The following is a 25,414-nucleotide window of genomic DNA, read 5'->3' on the forward strand; positions in this document are numbered from 1 at the left end:
TTTAATTTGAAATGAAAAATCGTCTAAATTTAAATAATGATTTAATAATTGAAAAATATGACAAAAATATTTTTCAGTTATTAAATAATTTTTTTAAATTGAGTTGATTTTCAATTTCAAATTAAAGTTGAAAAGGAAGATTTCCCAAAATTTTTAAAATGGAGTTGATTGGTTTTGGCAGTAAGCCGACGATATCCTTATCATACTTGGCAGAAAGTGTGGCTATTATACATCCTACTAAATTGTGATTAATAAACGTTTCTAGCTAGTGCCAGAGGCGTACGACAGGGGATAGTGAATGATTGACCCTTCCCAAATTCTACGACACTGAGTGAATTACTATTTTAGCGAAATTTTTCGATTCTCCAATACTTTGTATGTAAATAACTTTATTGGTATCGATAAAGTCATCAGTTTGCGAGATATTGGAAGTTTAAAATGAATGAATGAATGAATCAAAATAATTATGCCGTTTCATTTTTAACGTCCAATATCTCGAAAACTAATTACTTAATCGTTACCAGTAAAGAGTATATTATTTACATAGAAAGTATTGAAGAATCGAAAAATTTCACTTAAATAGTAACTCCCTCAGTGGCGTAGGATTTGGGAAGGGTTAACCAATAACTATCCCCTGTCGTATGCCTCTGGTAGTAGCTAGAAACTTTTATGTATCACAATTTAGTAGACTGTATAGTACCCACACTTTCTGCCAAGTATGATAAGGATACGTCAAATAGTTTGATAGTACTTGGTAAAAATAATTTTTAAATTTTTAAATAAAACACCCTGTAACTCAGTAAATAGCCACATTTTATTTAAGTGATTTTAGACTAATCTTAATATTTTTAGGTCTAGAATCTACAACATAAAGATTCGACATTCTTAATGAAACTTAACCCTAAAAGGGCCCGTAGTAATATAACTCCAAGAAAAAAAAAAGAATAGAAAAAAAGACAAAAAAAATTTGTTAATTAGTGAAAAATTCCTAGGAACCCAATTATCGAAACGGCATTTCAAAATATTTAATTCCCGCGACGTTATTAAAAAACAAATTATAAACAAATTTGATAATTTTGAAATGCCATTTTAGGGGGAAGTTTAATTGAAATTTGAATGTATCAATACATTTATCGAAAATACACATAAAAATAAAAATAATAAGATTTAATACAGGTGAATATTTATTTGGCAACAACCGCGTTTTTGCAACTGAAAATAGAGTAACATTTAATAAACAAATTCAATATCTCAAAAAATATTAAATATTTTTTGATCAATTTTTTTTGCTTAATACTGGTAGCATAGCGAAACTTCGTCTGTAAAAAAAGATATTTTATATTGTTTATTTAAAACGCTAAAAATAATTTTTTGCAAATTTGTTTTTAAAGTTTTATATACAATTATTTAATTAAATAGGGGCTTCAATTTAATTTATTAAGTCTTTTGTGAAAGATTTACCCTTCAGCTTTGCAGAAAATAATCCTATAAACCTTGATTAGTAATTGAATGACCTCAGCAGTTAAAAAAATATTTTTTTTGCAAAAATGACCCCTTTTTAATTATTTAAACAATGATCCCCTTGTATGATTTGGATACTTTTTTGAAAATATCTTTTGTACCCACCTAAGCTTTGATATAAAATTTGTTTCAACCTGTACGAATTTACATTATGATTTACATGTAGTGTAATTTTATTTTACTAGACTAATATGTATTAATATTTCCACAGCTTGTGCTATACGTTGTAAATAATAAAACCCTTTTAGCTAATTTCCAGAATTTCAAAAGGAAGAGGTTGTTTTGAATAATACTAAAACATCGCCCTATATAGTATTTGTTTAGTGATTCATAGGTAGTGTCGTTTTATTGAATTCTCAGAGTTTTATTTCAAAAGGAAAAATACAGTAAATTTATTTTTTAAATTAACGAAAAGAAAATACATATTATGTAGAACATTGAACATAAACGGATTTATTTACATGTTTAAGTAAATTTAAGAATATGTATGTGTGTACAACATAATTGTATACATACATAAAAGAACTTAAGAAACAAATAAAACAATAAAACAAATTTTTTTTAAGATTTATAGCAAAATTTTGAAATGAAATCCACCTTTGTCGGACCATCAACTGTCTAATAGACCTCCTGAAAATTAAGGGATCGTTTCTAATAATGTTACAAGAATCGATAATTTTATCAATTACTTAGTTCTTGTCGCGTATTGATATTTTTTCGATAAACCATTTCTTTTAATCGACTCCATAGGGAATAGTCGACAGGGTTAAAATCAGGTGATCTAGGTAGTCGTGCATGGGGACCTCCGCGTCTTGTCCACCTATTTTCATAAGTTACATGAAGATGTTGGCAAACAGCAACTGAGAAATGTGGTGATGCCCCATCGTGCATAAAGTACATACCTTGGGCGGCTACATTGGCAAGTAGATTCGGCAAAATATTTTGTAAAATATTATGATAATGCAAAAAAGTACAAATAGTGTAAGAAATACAAATAAATAATAAAGATGGCGAAAGAACAGTCAACGAAAATGTCAAATTATTATTTTTATACACATAGTAGGTACATAGTATTAATACATGGTGAGAAGGTAGTGATGCAAAAAACGACAGGAAAAATATTTCTTTTTGTTTTTGTTTAATTTAGGTTTATTTGTTTATCTCCTTTTTTACAAACAGATATACAATATTTGAAGCAAGTATACCAGAGCCAACTAAAAGTGCGTATCCAAGGCTCCAACGAACCTGTGTAAGAATACGGAGCAGAAGTAGAAAGGATGGCACGACTTGCTTGGCCCGAAGCCCCTGAAGTGTTTCTACACCAGTTTACCATCCAATGTTTCCTTAATGGCCTGCGCGATATAGACCTCCAGCAGACATTACGACTAGGAAGAGGACGCTACCAAATATTGAAGGACGCTATTGTCACAGCATTGGAGTACGAAGCCATGAAGAATGTGTCCCGCCATCAACGCAAAGTCCATCAAATAAGAGGTGTTGCTGAAGTTGAAGAAGGCGATCTAACTAAATACGCTGCCCCAGGTGTTGGCCGCCCAATTCGAGAAATATCTTATATCTCCAATAGCTGAATCTTTGAAGCAAAAACGTCAAAGGCGCCCAAAGTGTTATAATTGTGGATTGTTAGGCCACCTTCAAAGTCATTTCAGACAACGTACAAGATCAGAGGACAGAGAATCGATCAGTAGGCAAACTCCACAACATCAACGCAATTCGGAAAATTAAAAGAAGCCAACGTCAAAAGGCGCACGTTGGCTGTCCTGTCCCAAGCCCCCAGATTCTCAATATCCACAATAAGACGAAGTAGTGACAGCTTAGTTGCCGATGGACGTTTCAATGGCCACAGATGCACTGGAGAAAACTAGGTAAGTTACGAGTAAACGTTTCCTGGACCAGTCATCTATAAGAACAATATCGAAACCTCCCATACTAGAGACAGCGACAGGCGAAAACAACTGTTTGTGGGAGAGATGCGTAAAAATCTAGCTAGGACACGTCTAGATAGAAGTAGTGGTCCTAATAGCCGACATCGTAGATGAGATCATCCTAGATGTCGACATTATGTACAAATACGGGTTTATTGTAGATGCCAGATACAGGACCTTAGTCGTGGGCAATGAAGAAATTCTACTGTCCTCTAGAAAGCAGAAAAATGGGCTAAAGATGTTGGTAGCAGAAGACACGAAGATCCCTCCTAACAGCGAAAAAATCGCGGTCGCACAAATTTATGCATATGGTGGCTTGGGAGCCATGTTACTAGATCCAGATGAGCAAATTCATGAGTGAGTCATTGTGGCCAGATGTTTGGTAGATGGAGGATAAGCAGACCGTTCCAGTAAGGGTGGCCAACCCAAATGACAACAAGATTACCTTCAAAAAAGGCCAAGTACTTGGAGAATATGCGAGCCAGTTGTAAGAGTGACCAAAATAGAAGAAAACGTGCCAACAGCTAGTAGTACACACCAACTCTCCACTGAAATTTTGGAAAATCTTAAGAAGTCATGGGGCCATCTATCTGAAGATGAATAGCAAAAAGCAGAAGAGTTCACCAAGAACGAAAGTAACATCTTCTTTAAAGGAGAAATAACTGACCACACTGACTTAGTCCAACAACGGATAAACCCTGACAACTCCAACCCCATAAGGCAGGACCAAGACGTCTTCCATTTGCAAAACAAAAAGAATCTTTTGCCATCCTTGAAGATATGCGGAAGGAGAATGTCATCGAAGAGTCGAGTAGCCCCTGGTCTTCTCCAGTGGTGTTGGTAACCAAAAAAGATGGCTCCACTCGGTTCTGTATCGACTACAGGAGACTGAATAGCGTTACCAAGAAGGACAGCTATCCACTGCCCCGTATTGATGATACAATTAGTGCCTTGGCTGAATCGAATTAGTTTTTCACTGTGGACCTCATAAGCGACTATTGGCAAGTTACAGTACACCCTGACCTGAAGATAGAGAGAAGACCGTATTTTCTGCTGGAAATGGGCTCTACCAATTCAAAGTGATGCAATTCGGATTGTGTAACGCACCTGCGGGCCTCGATTTTTGACCCTTCGCTTCGTTATCGAACGTACTCGCTTCGTATACTAAACAGATACGAAACGAATACGTTCGAAAGCGAAGGGCCAAAAATCGAGGACCTGCCACGTTTGAACGTGTAATGGAGCTAGTACTTAGAGGACTTACATGGAAAACCTGTCTGATATACTTCGACGACATTACGGTCATCGAAAAAGATTTCTACGAACATCTTGCCAATCTGAAAGAAGTTTTCACCGGACTAAGGAACGCTTACCTACTGCAAGCGCCAGTTAACTTGGCGAGACGCATTGCACAGTGGCTTATGGGATGATCATCAGAGTCAGTGTCGTTGTGCGTATTCGCTGTCGCCAAGTTAACTGGCGCTTGCAGTACAAGTAAATGCCAAGAAGTGCGAGCTCTTCCAAGAAAAAGTTAGTTTCCTCCTCAGGAATTGCAACAGATCAGGCAAAAATAACAGCAGTACACACCAAGAAATAAACACGGTGTCCGAAGCTTCCTTGGCCGTTGCAGTTACTATCGTCGCTTCGTGAAAGATTACCTCTCCATAATCTGACTGAGAGAAAGCTGTCATTTGACTGGACACCAGAGTGCCAGCTTGCCTTCACCACACTCAAACATAAATTGACTACGGCTCCAATCCTGGCATATCCGAAAGAACAGGGTCTTTTCGTGCTTGATACAGACGCTTCTCAAAATGGCATCGGGCAAATGCAAGAGGGTGAGGAACACGTCATAGGATAGACTTCAGTAAAACTCTGCGAAGAGCAGAAAGAAACTACTGTGTCACCAGAAAGGAGTTATTGGCAGTCGTCAAAGCAGTAGAACACTACCATTCGTTCCTCTATGGCAGAAAATTCTTGATAAGAACTGACCATTCTGCCTTGCAATTGCTCCTCAATTTCAAGACACCCGAAGGCCAGATAGCTCGATGGCTGGAGAAACTACAGACCTATGATTTTTAAATTCGCCACCGAGCGGGAAGAAGTCATGGGAATGCTGACGGTCTCTCGCGAAGACCATGCAAAGAGAGGAACTGCCGATTCTGCGAGCGCCAAGAAGAACGAGAGAGCCAGATTCTACAGTTGAGAACCATAGAGAATAGAAGTGACGAAGAAGCTCTAGAAAACCTTCAGGCTGAACAAAAGGAAGATACAGATCCAAAAATAGTTCGAGAGTGGCTGAAAAACGGAGCTAGACCACAGTGGCAGGAGATTGCAAAATATGGGCAAGCAGGGAAGGGCTACTGGCTTCAGTGGGACTCTTTGTGTCTGCGAGATGACGTCATCGCTCGTAAATGGGAAAGTCCAGATGGAACAAGAACAGTGCCCCAAGTTGTTCCCCCAAGGTCATGTGTTAAGGACGTGCTTGCAGAACTCCATGATAGTCGCTCCGAGGGGCACTTTGGAATCAATGGGACTCTAGCTAGAGTCCGCGAGAGGTATTATTAGGTTAATTGTCGACAAGATTTGGAAGAATGGTGCAAACGATGTCACCTGTGAACATCCAGGAAGGGGCCCAAAACAAGACTTAGGGGAAAACTCCAACAATATATTACTGGCTGTAGACAGGAAACAAATATTTGATGGTTGCTATGGATTATTTTTCCAAATGGCCTGAAGTAGTTGCACTACCCAACCAAGAAGCAGTCACAGTTGGTGAAGCCCTGCTTGAGAATGTCGTTTTCCGACATGGTGTTCCACTTCTGCTTCATTCTGACCAGGGGCGCAACTTCGAATCGGCAGTTTGGAAGACCATGATGGCTTTGTTAAGGCTGTATGACACTATGCATTTTCTTGTATCGTTTCTGATGTCAAAAAAATGCATAGTGTCATACACAGATACAAGAATTTGTGTCAGGCACAGATTCTTGTACAAGAACTGCGCCAATTTCTGCGCAAAGAGCAAAAACGTAAAACATCTAAATCATAATGGCGGCTGAAAATGAGATCATATGATTTAAGTCTTGATGAATTTATTTGTGTTTTTATAGGTATTATTTATAAATCTTTTATCGATACTTAATATACCGTTTGGTATGGACTACTGTTCTACTAATAACCATATATTTAGCTCCTAGTAAAGTTCAAACTATGTATAACTTTGGGTTTCATGTTGCATAATTTTTTAATAGACGAAAATACAATAGTTCCTAATTTGGATCAAACTGAAGATAATTCTAATTCAAATATTTTAGCACAAATATCAAAACAAAATAAAAAACACAAATAATCAACAGTCAACGTAAAAATTCTGGTTATAGTCTGTTCGCTAAACTCAGACGCAACGTTCTAGATATTTTAGTCGGTAATTTTGCCAATTTTAGTAAAATTGGCAAAAAATAATTACTAAATAGTTAATAATCACTAAATAGTTCGTAATTTCGCCAATTTTTGCAAAATTGGCAAAAAACAAAAAAATTATCGACTAAAATATGTAGCCAGTTGCGTCTGAGTTTAGCGAACAGACTATAACATTAAAATGTTAAATTTATGTTTTTAAAAGTTTATAAATTTTATAAAATCCTTAAAATCAGCTGTAGACGCAGTACTACCATACCAATGTAATGTGACACAGGGTGACAAACAAAATTTCGACCAATCACGTGCCGAATTTCATACAATTTTCGATACAAGAACTTGCATAGTGTCATACAGGGCACAAATGTACGTACAAGAAACGATACAAGAAAATGTAGATCAGAAACGATATTAGAAATGATAGAAGAAAATGCATAGTGTCATACAGCCTTTAGGAATTAAGAAGACCAGAACAACACCACTCCAACCTCAATCCGACGGCATGGTAGAAAGACATAACCGGACAATCAACAACTATACCTGTCCCTATTTGTAGACGAAAACCAGAGAGACTGGGACAAATTGGTGTCTCTGTTTCTGCTAGCATACCGAAGTTCCCAACATGATACAATTGGTTACACTCCAGCAATGCTGTTAACTAGTCGAGAGATGAGGCTTCCCACCGATCTCCTACATAGTAATCTACCAGATGGAGAGGCGGGTCAAGAGACACTCCCCGAGTATGTCAGCGGCCTAAAGGATCGACTGGTTAAGGTCCACGATTTCGCCAGGAACAAGATACAACTCACCAGTGACCGGATGAAGGTTAGGTTCGATCAGAAATCCACACCTGTTAGTTTCAAGGAAGGTGATGCAGTTTGGCTCTATCAACCAACGAGAAGGAAAGGTCTAAGTCCCAAGTTGCAGCGGCCCTGGGAGGGACCGTACCTAGTTATTAAGAATATAAACGACCTTGTGTATAAGGTGCAACTGACGCCACGAAGTAAGGCGAAGGTTGTCCACCTAGAGAGACTGTGTCCTTATCAAGGGCAGAATCCACCGACCTGGTCTATTTAGGTACTGTTCGAGGCGAATAGCCTTAAAGAAGGGGGTGATGTTATGAATCACCTTAGCATAGGTGTAAGTAAGTTAGTAAGTCAGACTAGTAATGGATCTGACAGTTATATTTTGTCAATTAGAAGTTTTGTCATTATTTTTGTTACGTTTTTTTGAGATTTAATTTTGTACTTTAGTTTATTAAGAATTTAATAAACTTGTTAAAACACCGTAACAGTTCACTTAATCCCTCAACCCATCTAGAATTACAATATAAGGTATGTTCCAACACAACGAGAAACCGTCCATTTAACGATCACCGTCCTGTACAGTAAACAAAATAACCCATGGAACGCACGATATACAGACACAGAACGCATGGAACGTATTATTTTATAATAACGTGATCGTTACATGACGGTTCTTCGTTGCAAACAAACGTTCGAAACAAACCTATTTTAATTGCAAGTGAGTTAATTGAATGTATGTATATTTTTTTCGGCTAGTAATCACATCTAATTATTCGAGCTTAAATAACGGGAAAACGATGCATTCTATATCATATACCTATTACTAAACACTTGTCAAAGTACTTAGAAATACCTATCAAATGAGCTCCAGAAGAAGTTGATAACATCAAAAATGATCCAAAAACTTTTCCAAAAAAATGGTATTGTTTTTTTAGAATAACTCTATTAATTTTTATGATATCAGGTTCCTCCACAAAATATTTGAAATGTAATTTCAAGAGTCATAAAATTGTATTAAATTTAATCTTTTAAATCCTTTATTTTTTTTTTAAGATAAAAGGTTAAAGGGCCCCGGTTATATGGCTCGCAGTAAAATTTAGCTTTTAAACGTTTCTATCTCGGTTATATTGTATCCTACAAAAATAAAATAAAAAACAAAAAAAATCTTTGCTAACAAAAAAACTACAATTTCGTTCTCTATCATTTTTTACGTGTATCAAGTATTTTTTAAAGTTATCAAAAGAAAATGTCATTTACGAAAATTTGAAAAATTCTGATTTTTTAAATCATATATTTTTTCAAAAATATGCATTCTAAACAGGTCAAAATATTTGAGGTCATCAAGTAAAAAGTCTCATAGAGATTTACTAAAAATTTTAATTTTTGTGGAAAAGGCGTGTTTTATTTTTCACTATTTCTAAAACTGCTTTAAAACACGCATTTTTTCACGAAAAATCTCTATTTTTATTAAAGTAATGTGCACCCCGAGACTGGATGGTATACAGCCCCAGGGTAAAAGCGCAAGGTGGCACCATGTCACTTTTATCTCGTAAGGTATCCTCTAATCACTTACAAATTTTCGTGAAAATCGATGGCAGTTCACCGAAATCGAAGGTAATAGTTGATTTTTATCTTCAGTGACTTCACTATACAAAAGAAGTTGCAATTCAATAATCGAAATGCGCGTATTTTGTGAGCTCATAAATTATTAAATAATGTGTAGAAGCCAAAAAAATTAATTTGATTCATTTTAAGTACAATTCTTTCTTAAATTGGGAGGTGTTCTTGCCAAGGGGTTTTAGCTGAATAATCAAAGTGTATTTTTAGAGCTTATTCTTAGAATCTATACGCTATACGAATGATATCCGCAATGGGATATATTTTAATTTTTCTCAACATTTTTCTCTTGAATTGAATCAATTAAAGGGTTATTTGGGGGGTTAAGGGGATAAGCTCAAAAACCGAAACTATATAAATTCGAAAGCTCATAAATAGCTCTTAATTCTGCAGCAAAAAGATCGATTCATTATCTTTATTTTTAAGTAGTGGTCCACTAAAATATTAAATTCCTGTCCAGTGTAACGAGCTCAAAATTTTTAATTTGCGGGATATGAAAGCTTATAAATCACCGCCATTTGTTTTTTAATTTCTGGAAGTGGGAGGAGCCAGCTCAACAGGGTTTTTTCCGAAAGAGCTCTAGCTTTTCGCCTTGTCTATATCTCTCTCTTCAATATGGTCATGACTGCGTAGGTCTTTTGCATATTCCAGTAATTTGATCGATCTATCTTGTTGGGTATCTTCGGCCTTCCACATTTCCTTGTATAATGAGTCTTTCCATGTTTTCTGTGTGTGCTCTGATGACATGTCCAAAGTATTTTAATTGTTGAAGATCGACTTCACTGGAGAGTCGTTGGCGTACGGTCGGTCCAAGGAATTCAAAGCATTCGTCTCCAACAGAACATTTCACATCCGTAAGTTAGTATTGGGAATATTTAGCAGTTGATCAACCTCATCTTTAACGCTCTTGAAATTTGACAGTCCTTGCATATTGTGGTCATCTTTGCTGTGGTAACTTCTGCTAGATCACATCTACGTATTATTTCTTCCTGTAGTGACCCTGTGTTTGTGATCAATGATCTCACATATGAGTTCACAACCTCAAACCGGTCAATTGAGGTTACGTGTGGATGATTGTTATATAGTCTATCCACTATCATGATCTTTATCTTTGATATGTTTAATTGCAGACCATATTATTTGACTTTCGTTTTTGACCTTGTCTATATACAGGGTGATTGATTAGTGGGGTAAAGCTCCGGAGATCCGTTATAGTAATAGATAGCGATAAAAATTAATAACAAAAATTGTAGCCTTAGTTAGAATGTTACAGGGTATTCGATAACACAGTGGCAGACCAAAGTTATGTTTTTTTAAATGGAACACCCTGTATTTTATTTTATATTCGAAATTTTCTTAACTTCTCCATTACAAAAATATAAAGGTTTTGTATGTTATACAGGGTATTTACAAAGTTATAACCAAATTTATATGTAAATAGTAACAAGTTCAACTCCCTGTATAAATAAAACTAAGCACAACGGCAATGGTTTATTGATGTCATATGTTTTTATTTATTGTCAAAATTTTGATAAATGATTGATATTGTCCTTTTCATGAGCATTTTTCAGTGCGTAACAAATGATAGGAAAAAGGGTAAATCCGTGATAATACACATTTATGACATTTATTCTAACATGACATTTTAGTTAAATCTGACAGTTGTCACATTTTATTTTCAATTTGGAATAAAAACAAATCAAATGTGTTTCTTGCATTTATAAAATGGTATTTTCTTTGATTTGTATAGTCGTATAAATTATACAGATTATATTTGTAACATTATTATCTAATTAAAAAAAATTATTTTTTTACTATGGCGCCATCTATCGACAACTAGAATAAATGTTGTAAATGTCTGTAATCAGCCACGTACGTTTTTTTCTGTCACATACAATTTAATGCGTTAGAAAGAAATTGAAAAGCTGACGCACTGAAAGATGATCATGAGAAAAAGAATATTACTAATTTTCTTTATATTGAATACAGGGTGAGTCAAAACGCAAGTACATTATTTTCTCAGTAATCACCGTACTTTAATTTGTATACAACCAACCAATGTCTATGTCAACCTCTATGTCTAAATTTATTAGTTTTCGAGATATTTTCATTTTTCCATAGACCAGTAGCGTGGCCACCCAGATTACCAGATTTTAATAAACTGGACTGATTTTTTGGGGTTACTTTAAGAATGAAGGTTATAAAATGCCTCCAACAACAAGAGATGAGATGAAAAATAGAATACAAAGTGTATTTGGAAGTGTCAATAGTGTAAGTAACTCATTCAATGACTGTTTTTAGACGTGCATAACTGTGTTAGGTCATTTTGAACAACTTATGTAATTAAATATTTAAAATTTTTATTATAAGTAGCTTTTAATTTTATCAAAAATTGTATTTTGTGTTCATGTTTTTTTTTTTGTAAAATTTTTACTGATAAATTATTTTTCGTTATTTATTTGTTACATTTACATACAAAAGTAGTTTTAATTGTTTTCACAAAATGTTGTATTTTGTGTTTGTTTTTTTTTTTGTAAAATTTATTACTAATACATTATTTTTCTTTCTTTATTTGTTACACATAATTTTCAAAAGTAGTTTTTAATTGTTTAAAAAATGTTGTGTTTGAGTTTTTTTTGTGAAATTTATTACTAATAAATTATTTATGTATTACCAAATTGATAATCAGTAATAGAATAGTAAATTGAAGACCTTGGGACCAGTGGGGGACATGCCACAAAAGATTATTTTGGAGAAAACACCATTTTAAACTAATTTTCAGATCTTGAAATCCAATTTTTCCATTTTTCTCGGAAGTAAGGTCCACAATCGTTTGAAAATATGTTATTAAATACAGTAGTAACATAAATGTTTATTTAACGGTTTTTGAGTTTTTGAACATTTTTTTAAAAAATATGAGGCTTATCCCCTTTTGTACAAAAAAAATTATATTCTAAAAAATGAACTGTAGTCTTTGTCGTCTTCGCTTTTATTTAAAAATGGATTTTGGTCACTTTGTTTCAGAACCAAACTCATCAGTCTATTTTCCGTTTACATGCACCGGAATGCTCCGCCGCCATGTTGTTTAGTACTGTGGCTTGTCTCCTTCAGTTGCAATATAAAGTAATGGTGACACAACGGGACTTACTATAGCGGCGCCACCTATGAGAAAAAAGCTGAAATTTTCTGTTTGGGACATTAATATGATCTTAGAGTGTGCGATTTCTACTCATTTTTGACGAAATTGTGGCTTGTCCCAAGGTCTTCAATTGTCAATTTTAGACAACTCAGTCATGGCTTACTTAAAATTTGGAAAGATTTAGACCCGCAATTAATAATTTCCCCTGAAAAATGAAAATATCTCGAAAACTAATAAATTTAGACATAGAGAATGTTCTATACAAACTAAAGTACAGTAATGGTACTTTTCGATAGTGATATAAAATACAGGGTGTTCCATTTAAAATTACTGAGAAAATAATGTACTTGCGTTTTGACTCACCCTGTATTCAACGTAAAGAAAATTAGCATTAGCAATCATTTATGAAAATTCTGACAATTAATAAAAAAATATGGCATCAATAATCCATTGCTTTTGTGCTTATTTTTATTTATACAGTGAGTTGAACTTGCTACGATTTTCATATAAAATTGGTTATAACTTTGTAAATGCCATGTATAACATAACAAACCTTTATATTTTTGTAATGGAAAAGTTAAAAAGATTTCGAATATAAAATAAAATACAGGGTGTTCCATTTAAAAATACATAAGTTTGGTCTGCCACTGTTATCCAACACCTTGTAACATTCTCACTAATTTTGAAATGTGAACCTTAAAGTTGACTACAATTTTTGCTATTAACTTTTATTGCTATCTATTACTATAACGGATCTACAGGAGCTTTACCCAACTAATCATTTACCCTGTGTATAACAACCTTATTCCAAAATTGGTGCTATATTCATTTTCTTTCATCTATAAAACGAATAAAGATATCTTCTCTGTGTTAATCCAAGAATGTTTTGAACAAAACTTTTACTTTTCAAGTAAAGCAAGAACAAACTGAATTGATTTATCGATATGGTCAGTAAGGAAACAAAAAAAAAACAAACGTATAACAACAACATGTATTTGCAAAATTTATTATTTCTGGTAGATATTTGTACAATTGACGGTGAAATTTCAATATAAACTTAATAACTATATATTTTCTTGGCTCTAGTGACTAGTAAAAGACAAATTAAAGATTTGACAAGTCCAAGAGGAAAAAATGATTTTTTTATTAACTGGCATAAAATATGACCTAGATACCAAAAATGTGTGTTAGAAATTTCTTCGGAATAAACCAAAATCCAACCAAAGTTATCAGTAATAAAATATATACTTTTCTGAACAAAAGATCTTTTTCTTCGGAATTTTTTAAATAATAATAAAGAGATAACTGTATATATGTCGTCGAGACCTCCAAGGCCTGTTGAGCGTTGCAAATAAGTAAATAAACGTCTAGGAGAACTGACAAAAAGTTTTTTAACCTTACACAACTCTGTGCCCATATTGAAGTCATTTAACGAGCTTCTATCCGTGACAGGAATTAAAAAATCATGGTAATAAATGTAATGAAGAAAAATAAGTCGATTATGGGATACATTAAAAAGTATTCTATATAACACAGAATATTCTTTATGTATCAAATTGAGAATTTATGCGCCTATTTTGTACCTTTAAATTTATTGAGTAAGTTAAAAAATAATTCAGTTTCTAAATACACATCTAATTTAGTCTTAAAATAAAAACACTATATTTCTTTGGAATGTGTAATTATTTTCCTCTTAGTACTTCATTGACCACATAAAGCTGGTGAAACTAGAACAAACCATCTATTAGCCCTTTCAGGACAGCTGACCAATACATGTCACTATGTTTACCAGTCCATACAGACCAGTCTGCGGAGCTGGCTGGACTGCGGACACAGGCGCTTAGCTACTGGCACAGATTTAAAAAGGCCGAATCGGACAATTGTCTGTATTGTGGGAATTCGGACACTGTGTCACATACTCTTTTGAAGTGGGTCAGATGGACAAGCGAAAGGAATGAACTAGAGCGTGTTTGAATCGGTGAGTGAGATGATAGAAGAGATGGTGATGGATGAGCGATGCGATGATGAAAGAAAATCTACAACTATGTGAGAAAGGTGCTGTCGATAAAAGAGAAGGAAGAGCGGGAGCTAGATGCAGTTATGTCAGGTATCGAAGAGGCAGAACTGGGCCCGCAGAGGTAGAAAGTAGGAACGTTGACAGCATGGGGATAAAGGCAGACTAATAATAGAGTGAAAGAGGTGGAAATGGTGGGAGGCAGTTAGGCAGAGGCGGACGGTGTGGTCGGATGAGGACGAGAGACAGAATCTGATGTGTGATGGTGAGCAACTGAGAATCGGGCAAAAGAAAGACATCGGGAGAAGTTATGCTCTTAACAGATGATTCCACTCTAATACCCTAGTATGAGAGGGGTGGGATTTAGCTGGTCCTGACCACATCGGAGCTAAGGAGGGCAGAGAGGTCCGACTTAGCTGGTTGGACTTGACTCTGATGAGGTTTTAGCTTAGCAACCCAGCACTGTCGAAAATGTTTACTTCCGTCGTCTACATGCAGATTCCCCACCCAGTGATGAAAAAAAGCACACAGATTGGCAATTTACCAATATTGGGAGTGAATATTTGCCAAATAGGGAGATTAAATTTTGACGAAAACAATCAAAATAATTGGGATTTTCCCATTGATTTTAAATCAAAACAATATTTAAAAATATTATAGTGCCATACAAATCAATAATGTGATTACAGTGACAAAAACTCAATTCATCTCCAAGTTAAAAAATATCTTTGTCTTTACACAATGCACAGTTTTTTAGTGAACATGTTCTTATTAATTTTATTCTGACTAAAATAATATGTGCCATCCATTTAGAAGGCAAGCTATAAAACTGCCGTCTGTGTGGCATTGCAAGGGAAAATAGGCGCCGTCCTTAAATGGTCAACTGTACCAAGTGCTACTTAGCCAATAAAAAATATTAATAATGATTTGAACCAAATTAAACTTGTTTTTATTACATTGCCACTCAATCCAAACAAGTTCATGGCAAACAAATATTGAGTTATATAGGTATTATTAAATGCTTAATATATTTTCTACGTCTATTAACTAAAATGATCCCCTCCACGTTCCTTACGTCAACACCTAACCATTTAAATCACAAAAATAAGAGTAAAGATATGTACAAATTAATTTTTCTATGGTGCTATGCACTATTATATACATAAACCTTAGGGGTACATACAGTTGTTTATATACAATTATAAAATTCCAAATGCTGGTAATGATTGTTTTTTATGAGATATCAAAGTTGATTTCTTCATCATCATGTATATGTAGTATTTTACCTTAACTCTTTAGCTCATAAATCATTATACGATACCTATATCGCAGGTCGGGAACAAGAATTACGTAACTGCAAAAAGCCAAATTTCTCACGAGAGCAAAAAAACGATTTTTAAATATTTAAAATAGGGATTAAATGAGGAGTGATCGTCCAGGAGCATCGGTATGGGGTTTATTCTTCCAATGATGGCTTTTATTTTTATCTCTATTGGTTCGAATTTCCTTATCTTAATTTAATTCCCACATTTTCAACCCTATCTACAGTTGCGTCATTATTCATCTAAAATTTTTTAAACATTTAAAATAGTGATTAAATAAAGAGTAACCGTCAAGGAGCAACGGTATGGCGTTTATTCTTACAATGATGGCTTTTAGTTTCATCCTTATTGGTCTGAATTTCATTATCTCCCAGCAATTTAATCCCCCCATTTTCAACCATATCTACAGTGGCGACATCTTAAACTTTTTCTGTACAAAAAAAAAGATTTTTAAATATTTAGTATGCCGTTTATTCTTACAGCGATGGCTTTTATTTTCATCCCTATTGGTCCGAATTTGAAGAAACAAGGTCTGAAATGGTGCATATTTCAATAACGACGCAACTACCCTTAGGGCAGTCAATAGGGTATGTGGCTCCGAATTCTATCCTACTATATCGATTTACGTGACAGTAAGTAGGGAATAGCCCAAGAAACAAAGTCTACCCTATGCCGATGTGTGCTTTTGTCTTGGGGCGGTTCCCACCACTTCTCGGGGGTGGAAATTTTTTTGCTTAAATAACTACGGAAGTTGCTAGAGAACCTAATACTAAGCAAAAACTGTTCTATAATTTTTTTTTTCGAAAACACAATACTTTTTGAGTTATTCCTGGTTGAAAATTGGCCATTTTCATTGAAACATAACACCTTTTCAAACGGTTTTTTGCGAATACCTTAAAAACTATGCATCTAACTCAAAAAACTATATAAAACATTTTTGTAGCTTATAAAATAACAAAGAAATTCTTTCCTTTATGAATCTTCTAGTTATAACACAAAAAGAGATATGGTAAGTGAAAAAAACTTGTTTTCTTGGTGCATGCTCAAATCAGTGTATTGAACTTGAAATAACAGAGAAACGGTCGATTTTGGGTGTATAATGCTACCAATAACTTTTGTTGTGCTTGAAAAGACCTTTAAAATAAGCAATATTAAATGTCGATTACATTCAAACTATGCGAGATAAACTGTAAAAAATTTGATGACTAACGTATTTTAAGAAAAAAATGAGAAGTATATTTAACCCCTCATCCACAAGAATTTAAATGCATCGTTTTCCTTCTACAATACATTTTACCATAGTGTTCTTTTTATGTTCAAAAAGTTGGGAGGGTTTAAAATGAATGGTTTTTGAAAAAAATAAGATCAAATTATTGAGCGCATTTTTAAATTTTCTTAAAAATCTTCCTTTTTCTCCATGTAATTCGAAAATGATAAGAGATGCAAAAAAAAGATGCCATACAAAAATGAAGGTTTCTTCTAGATAAACATTTTGATTTTATTTTTTATAACAGTATCTCTTATCATTTTCAAGTTACATGGAGAAAAATAAGATTTTTTAGAAAATTTAAATATGCGCTATATAATTTGATCTTATTTTTTTTTCAAAAACCATTAATTTTAAACCCGCTTAACTTTTTGAACATAAAAATGATACTGTAGTAAAATGTATTGTAGAAGGAAAACGATGCATTTAAATTCTTGTGGGTGAGGGGTTAAATATACTTCTCAATTTTTTTCTTAAAATTCGTTAGTCAGCAATTTTTTGCAGCATATCTCGCTTAGTTTGAATGTAATCGACATTTAATATTGCTTATTTGAAAGGACTTTTCAAGCACAATAAAAGGTATTGGTAGCATTATATACATAAAATCGACCGTTTCTCTGTTATTTCAAGTTGAATACACTGCTTTGAGCACGTACCAAAAAAAAACAAACTCTTTTTACCTACCATATCTCTTTTTGTGTTATAACTAGAAGATTGAAGAAGGAACGAATCTCTTTGTTTTTTTATGAGCTACAAAAATGTTTTATATAATTTTTTTAGTTAGATGCATTGCAAAAAGGTGTTATATTTCAATGAAAATGGCCAACTTTCAACCAGGAATAACTCAAAAAGTATCGAGTTTTCGAAAAAAAAATTATACAACAGTTTTTGCTTAGAATTGGGTTCTCTAGCAACTTCCGTAGTTGTTTAACCAAAAAATTTTCCACCACCGAGAAGGGGTGGGAACCGCCCCCAAGACAAAAGCACACATCGGCATAGGGTAGACTTTGAATAAGGAGATATTTTCAGGCTATTCCTAAAATTTCATTAAAATCTATGCAGTAGGATAGAATTCGGAGGTAATAACCTGTTGTTTCTCTCATTGACTGCCCTACCTGTAGTGGCTCAGCACACAGTTACAGTTCCGTCGCTTTTGTATCATCCGTACACAGTATTTTAGAAGTGAATTACGCAACAAATAGGAATTGACAAAATTTACAGTTACATCATTCTTGTTCCGGACCGGCGATATTGCATAAAAGAGTTAAGAGATTTGGATAAATATGTGTATTTAAACGGCAAAAGTAATTCTTATCACAAACTGAAATACCAATGAACAAATCTCCACCTCAAAAAAACAACAAAAAATATTCTGTAAGACAAGTTCGTTACTGCAAATTTTCCTACTGATTTATGTGACAACTTTAAATTCTAAGATAAAAAGACTACATTTATATTGGTATTTTATATAAGAAATTGTATTGCATTAATTTTTTATTGTAAGGCTTTCGTGACAACTGTTTTTTATTTCCAAGAAAATAAAACTTACTTTTTAATTAGTGAGCTATATGTAATATCTATTTCAGACATTTACAGAGACTGTTTAACTGTATTGAGTTAACTGTAATTTAATTTAGACAATACGAAAAATTTACTGATAAAATAATCCAGAAAATGCATTACATCCCCGCTAAGGACTTAATTTATTCAAAATTTTGAAACAGACCCAATCATTTGTTTTTAAGCCATTAGTAGCCAAGTCAGAAATAGAATGGCAAGCCAAAGAAATATTTTTGACAAGAATTGCTCTTCCATGTGTTGTTGTGAACCGTGAGCTGCTGCCGATGGTCGAGGATCTCCGAAGTTGAAAGTAGATGTGAAAAATCCAAATGGAAATGCTCCTATGCCGAAAGACATATGAAAACTATTGTCTCCAAAACCGAAACCTAAAAAAATAAATGTTTATTAAGTTTCTGGGGAGTCAATATAGCACAAAAACATGCATTGTTTCGGAATAATTCAAACAAGCTTATATTTTTCTAAAAGTTTTTTTGTTAGTTTATGTACAGTGATGAGCGCGCTAATAACCGGCAAAATTGTTTCCCACCTTTAGACGTATCGGACGAGTTTGGCACAAAGATCTTATACACATAGATTTGGCCAACTCCGAAAAATAACGTAACGCGGAGCAGTTCTGGTCGGTGGTCTATCTATCTCTCTCTATCGGCGCTTAACTTTCTCTCTCTAGCATATGATGGCCGCCGTCTCTGTGTTGACGACAAAGATACACGACAGACAAAGATAGCTAGACCACCGTACTTGATATCGACGTTAAACCCCGATGCATTGAGTGGCATATCCCTAGCCAAGTCTATTCTCTTTACATGTCTCTGATTTGGCAACTGCCATTGTGACTGTGACAGTTTTAGTTGACATAGTCCTCTGATACGTCTAGGGTGAGAAACAATAAATAGAATGTAAGTTCATAGGTTTTTATCGCTAAATCTCCCACCTTCACTAGTTTCATTTCTTTTTATCTCACAACTTAATATGCCTTTCCATTGCGATATTTTACCGGTTTTACCTAAATCTCATCTCATCACTGTATATGTTAAAGTAAAAATTTCTTCTCACAGATTTTGCCGCTAATTGTTTATTAATTGTTTAAACAATAACAATAATTGTTTTGTATAAATGATTTTAAAAATATCGTTGAATTAATAATTTTACTTTGATCACATGTTTCTATTTTGTTTTTGATTATGCTGAATCCGAATATGGCATTCCAATTTGCAAATTAAGGTATGTATAAAAAAATATGAATTTCGCTTAACAGTTAAGTGCCTTACTTAGTTCACAATATTTCAAATAGAAGGATGTAATTGAACATTGAAACATAGTTTTTAATTCCAAACAACTTTTCTAAATAACAATTTTCGATATTGTGAAATATATAGTTACTTTACTCTTGGGTGAAATTCATATTTTTTGACATCCCTCGTATTGGGACCGTGCAAGTTCGGAAAAGCGACACCTGGTTTCATAGCTCAGCAACATTTTTCGCACTTTTAATTATATTGACCAATTATATTAGTCCTGGTTGCTGGATACTTGTCAAGGCCATAGCCCAAAAAAAATTATAAGAGAAAAAGTAATATTGAGCTTATGCTATTAAAAGGTAAACAATTGTATGTAGTAAATAAAATTAATTATTAAAATGCAGTACTGCAAGCAAAATACAATTAATTAAATTTATTTTATATGATAATTGCATATCATATCAATATTGTGGAGCAACATATAATTTTTCTTCTTCAATGACAGTAGGTATGAAATATGCGTCAATTTGACAATTTCAATTGACAATATGATTTATTTAAGAAAGTTGCAAGATTTCTCCGCTATTCGCTCACGATCGTTTCTCGTATCCCCTCCAAGTACTTGCACACGGCGAATAACATTAATAAAATTTTATATCTGATGATTGCATCTTATATTCTATACGATGCAGAGTATTTTATAAAGAATAACTTTTTTTCGTAAAACTGATAATAAAAAAGTTATCAATAGGTTCCAAGTTACACAGACATACTGTATAAGAGCTCAAAAAATTTTTTTGTTGAACATTTTATTATTGTTGAAGCTTATTATTAAATATATTAGGTAAGTTTTACAGAAAAAAGTTTTGATCACTTTGTATAAACATTTTTTTCGCTGGTAATTTTCGGTTTTTGTACTACATTTTTTTATATTTCTTAATTTTCTCAAAAAGAAAATATTGCTTGTTTCATCTCTAGTAGAATAATTTAGTACATTTTAAAGATTACATTATAAGCTTTAAAAAACACCTATAAAATTGTAATAAATCTGTTCAAACTTGAGTAATACCGTCTTAAAATGGTAGTAATTCTGTAAAACTACGAAGTTTTAAAAATTACATTTTTTGAGACGTCGGTCGTATCATTTGAATTCAAATTTTAAGATTTTTTTTAATGAAACATCATTTGGTAAGATGTTTGAAAAGTAAGTTTTGCAAATTTGAGAGTTATATTTATAAGTACAGTTGAGTCCACGAGTCTTTACCCGTGCGTCATTAATACCTGGCGAGATAAAACACATATTGGATAACCCAAATTTTCACCCATAATAGGAGCAGTAGCTACTTACTATCACTTGGTGCTGCGTTTAGTAAATTTCAATTTCCGACTTATCATCAACTTATTTCGTATGCTTTAAATGATGACGCACGGGTAAAGACTCGTGGACTCAACTGTAAAACTATATTAGCTACATATTTTTAAATCATTTTTAAACAAAATTCATGTCTCACTTTCCGGTTACACCGTACTTATGCCCATATATTTTATTTCTTTTTATTATAACCATAAGATAGCTGGATTGTTCTTTCATGTCCAATTTGTAAAATTTCATTTGATCCATTAGTTAAAATTATGTTAAAATAATTCAACCGTGCACTTCGTCGAACGCTAGTTTACAGTGTGCTAATGTTTGTGAGAACGGCGACTTTAGCGTTATAAATAAAAAATTATAGAAGCTATAGATTTAATTTTAGAAAAATCTTTATATAAGGTTTTTTTTGTAAAATTTTCTGATTTTTTCAATGGTAAAATCAGATTTTTTCAGATTTATATTTTCGTAGTTATTTAAAAAAAAACAACTAATTTCGCAGTTCACTTGTTTAATAAAAATGAAGCGCCCACTTCTGGAGTAGAACTTTTTGATGTTGTTTATTAAACATTTCTTAATCAAATTACAAAAAGTTCTATCTTGTTTGATTTTTTCCGAAGTCAAAATCTATATTGACTCCCCTAATACTAATGTATCAAAGTGAAGAGAATTTACAACGTATGTTACAACAATTTAATATAACCGCCAGAAAATTGAACATGTTAATTTCCCCAAAGAAGACAAAATGCTTGGTTATAACATCAGCAAATATGTGTTTATATATGTACGTATAATCCGTCCGCTATAACTTTTCCCATGCGGTATGATTCATTTTCAATCAAATTAAGTCAAAACGGAAAGTGAAACGTACGCCGATGTGTGTAGTATGTATATAGTATACAGTATACAAAATGTATATACACATCGACGTTCGTTTCAATTTATGTTTTGACTTAATTTGATTGAAAATGAATCGTACCGCATGGGAAAAGTTATAGCGGACGGACTATATATGTGTGCATATATGTATATCCAGGTATAACATATTTTTATTATGTTAGTTCAATATATGTATGTAAATGTTTTATAGTTATATCATATATTCTAGTTATGTAATATTATACTTAAATGTAAAAATTGTCTGGCTAATTGGTCTTTACCAAAGCCATCAAATGAAATAAAAAAAAAACAGCAAATTAGATAAGATGTAAATTAGAGCTGAAGGGTCAGATAATAGAACAAGTGATGGAGTTTAAATATCTAGGCATCACACTAGCTACGGAAAGCTCGAAACATAAGTGAAGATCAAGTGACTACAGCAAACAAGTTGCCTGAATGGCGCAATATGGGGAAATAAAAATATCGGAAAAGAAATGAAAGGCAGAATTTACAAAACAGTCATCAGACCAATAATAACATACGCTGCAGAAACACGACCTGACCACAGAGAGGACAAGAAGATTGCACGAAAAAGCGGAGATGATAACATTTGAGGAGATGACAATATGGGATAGAGCTAGAAGTACAGGTATACGACGGAGATGCAAAGTGGAGAACAATAATAACTGAATAAGAATCAGAAGAGTAGAATGGAATGACCACATAAGCCGAATGACAACGAATAGAGTATTAAGGACGGCGAGGGACGGTCCCCCAATAGGAAGGCGATCAGTGGGAAGACCACGAAAACGATGGAACGACAACTTACTGGAGGCACATTAAAAAACAGACAGAGTCATGTCTATACAAAAAGAAGAAGAAGAAGCTTTATACTAAGGAACGATAAAGAGAAACATCAAGAACATGCAAGAAAGCATATTACAAAAAATTCACAGATTATAATCTGATGGATTAAAAAGAAAATAAAATGATACATTATAGTAGGGGAAGAAAGTTTGCTAAATTTGCAGTTACTCGAGCGTTATGGGGACCTATTTGGTTGTGAAGAGTAGGTCCTAAAATCAAAAAAGTTAACTTAAGTTTTCCATAAAGTGGGAGATTTTCTATTTTTTAATTTAATTTTCCATTTCCAACAATCGTTCTTTAAGATTATATGGTTCTTTTCATGAGGATTTTTCAGTGCGTCACAAATGATAGAAAAAAAGGTAAGTCCGTGATAATATACATTTATAACATTTATTCTAACATGACATTTTAGTTAAATCTGACAGTTGTCAAATTTTATTTGCAATTGGGCATAAAAACAAATCAATGTCTTTATTGCATTTATAAAATGGCATTTTCTTTGATTTGTGCCACAAGCCACAAGGAAATAGCTTCAGAACAACATTGTATAATCTTATAAATTGTACAGATTATATTCGTAGATATATTATATAATTAGTAAATAAATTTTTTTCTATTATAGCGCCATCTATCGACAACTAGAATAATCATCTAACTAGAATAATTACCAAAGTAATCACCGACGTGCCTTTTTTTCTGTCATATACAATTTAATGCGTTAGAAAGAAATCGAAAACCTGTGACGCACTCAGAAATGCTCATGAGAAAAAGCATAGCACCATCTATCCACAATTCGAAAAAATGCCTCGAATAAAAGTTGCCTATTTTTACATAAATAATCCAAATCTGCAATAAAAATTGAGGGCTCCTATTTAAGATTTTAAAGAAACCACCCACCCCGCCTCTGTAAGGGGTCGTGTTTGGTGCCATTCGATAGATTTTTCAAAAATATTGAATACGTGTATTTTGCAGTTTTTCAATCTGATGATACTTTCGCGAAATATCGCGGGGTTCGTATTTAAAATTTTAAATTTACCCCCGCGTGTACCCGTCGTGTTTGATACCATTCGATAGATTTTTGAGAAATAGTGACAATGTATTTTTTAGTTTTTCGATATGACGTTCATTTCGCGAAATATTCGCTTTTTTTGTGAAACATTGTGACTCACCCATTTCCTTACGCCCCTCTCAAATCGTCAGATTTTTGAAATATACACTGTTTTGCATGTACTTACGTAACTTACCTTATCTCAATCTGACGATTTCGAGTTTTTCCAAGGATAGATTTTTTTTTCGGACCCCCTTAACCCCTTAATGTACACATTAATTTTGAAGTTTCGGTCAAAAAATTATCGAATTTTTTTAAAGTGAAAATGTTATGTTTGTTTATAATTAAATTGAAAAAGTATTTTCAGTGTCGCAGCACCTTTACTTTGCCTAGCGATGAGGCGAGTTAATAAATTATATTTTCTTCATAATATATACAAATAATCTATATAAAATCTTTATATGTGTATAAGGCACAAAAAGGTTCTAAGAATAAAAAAACGTTCACTTCATACTTCTTCAAATGCACTAACGCTATGTATAAAAAAATACTGAAAATTCTACAAAATTCAATTCGTATCGATTGTCAATGGTTCGGACTGCAAGATATTAGATAAATAAATCTCATTTTACAACGTCTTAACACTGGCTGAGCAATAAAAAAGGTATACTACATTCGCTCTCGCGAGATTTTTTTTGACACATTCGGAATAGGAAACATACAACACAAAAATTCCTACCTCACACTATTAACTGCTAAAATCAACTCAAATCAACTTAATCTTTCATTAAAAAAGAAGAATTATTAGAAATAGTGGGAGTGTCTACTAATCTCATAAAATTTTGTGAAGTTTATTTCTACAAAATATTTTTATTTTGTAAAATAAATAATTTTCTCATTTGTTATCAATACATTATAATGGTGTAAATAAATAATTATTTATTGGCGTAAGGTTTATGTTATTTTTATGTCTGTTTACTATTAATAATATTGGATATTAGCAGGTGCGTTGGTTGTGTAGTAATTTCCACTCACTTCTGACAACTGAATTTCCCAAACAAGAAATTACTAACGTCAGTGTCAAAGTGAATCTCGATAGAGCGAATTCAGTGTATCTATGTACCGCTCGCTGTTTAGTACACTGACGCTTCGAATAAAAACATATTTTTAACAATTCAGCAAAATTCAATGTATCCTACTGAAAGTTATTAGATAAATAAATATCATTTTACAATGACAACAAAGTCTTGGCTATAAAAAAAAGTATAGATGTAAAAGAAGAAGAAGAAATGTAGAAAAGATTTTATCGCTATGTAGATATTTATACGCTTTTATACAAATACCAACTTCCTAAGTGCTTGCAAAATTGAAATATTAAAATTGAAC

At 33.2% G+C, this 25,414-nt stretch overlaps 1 protein-coding gene across 1 annotated transcript in view; it reads right to left on the reverse strand.

The window, feature by feature from the left end:
- Positions 1 to 13,420: 13,420 nt before the first annotated feature.
- Positions 13,421 to 25,414, reverse strand: part of LOC114327490 (E3 ubiquitin-protein ligase RNF185) — a 64,041-nt gene continuing 52,047 nt past the window's right edge. Inside the window, exon 3 of the mRNA XM_028276130.2 lies at positions 13,421 to 18,992. Coding sequence (XP_028131931.1) covers positions 18,787 to 18,992 — 206 coding nt within the window. The 3' untranslated portion in view covers positions 13,421 to 18,786. The remainder of the gene's footprint in view (positions 18,993 to 25,414) is intronic.

This window comes from Diabrotica virgifera, chromosome 3, assembly GCF_917563875.1.
Source record: "Diabrotica virgifera virgifera chromosome 3, PGI_DIABVI_V3a".
Lineage (NCBI taxonomy): Eukaryota > Metazoa > Arthropoda > Insecta > Coleoptera > Chrysomelidae > Diabrotica > Diabrotica virgifera.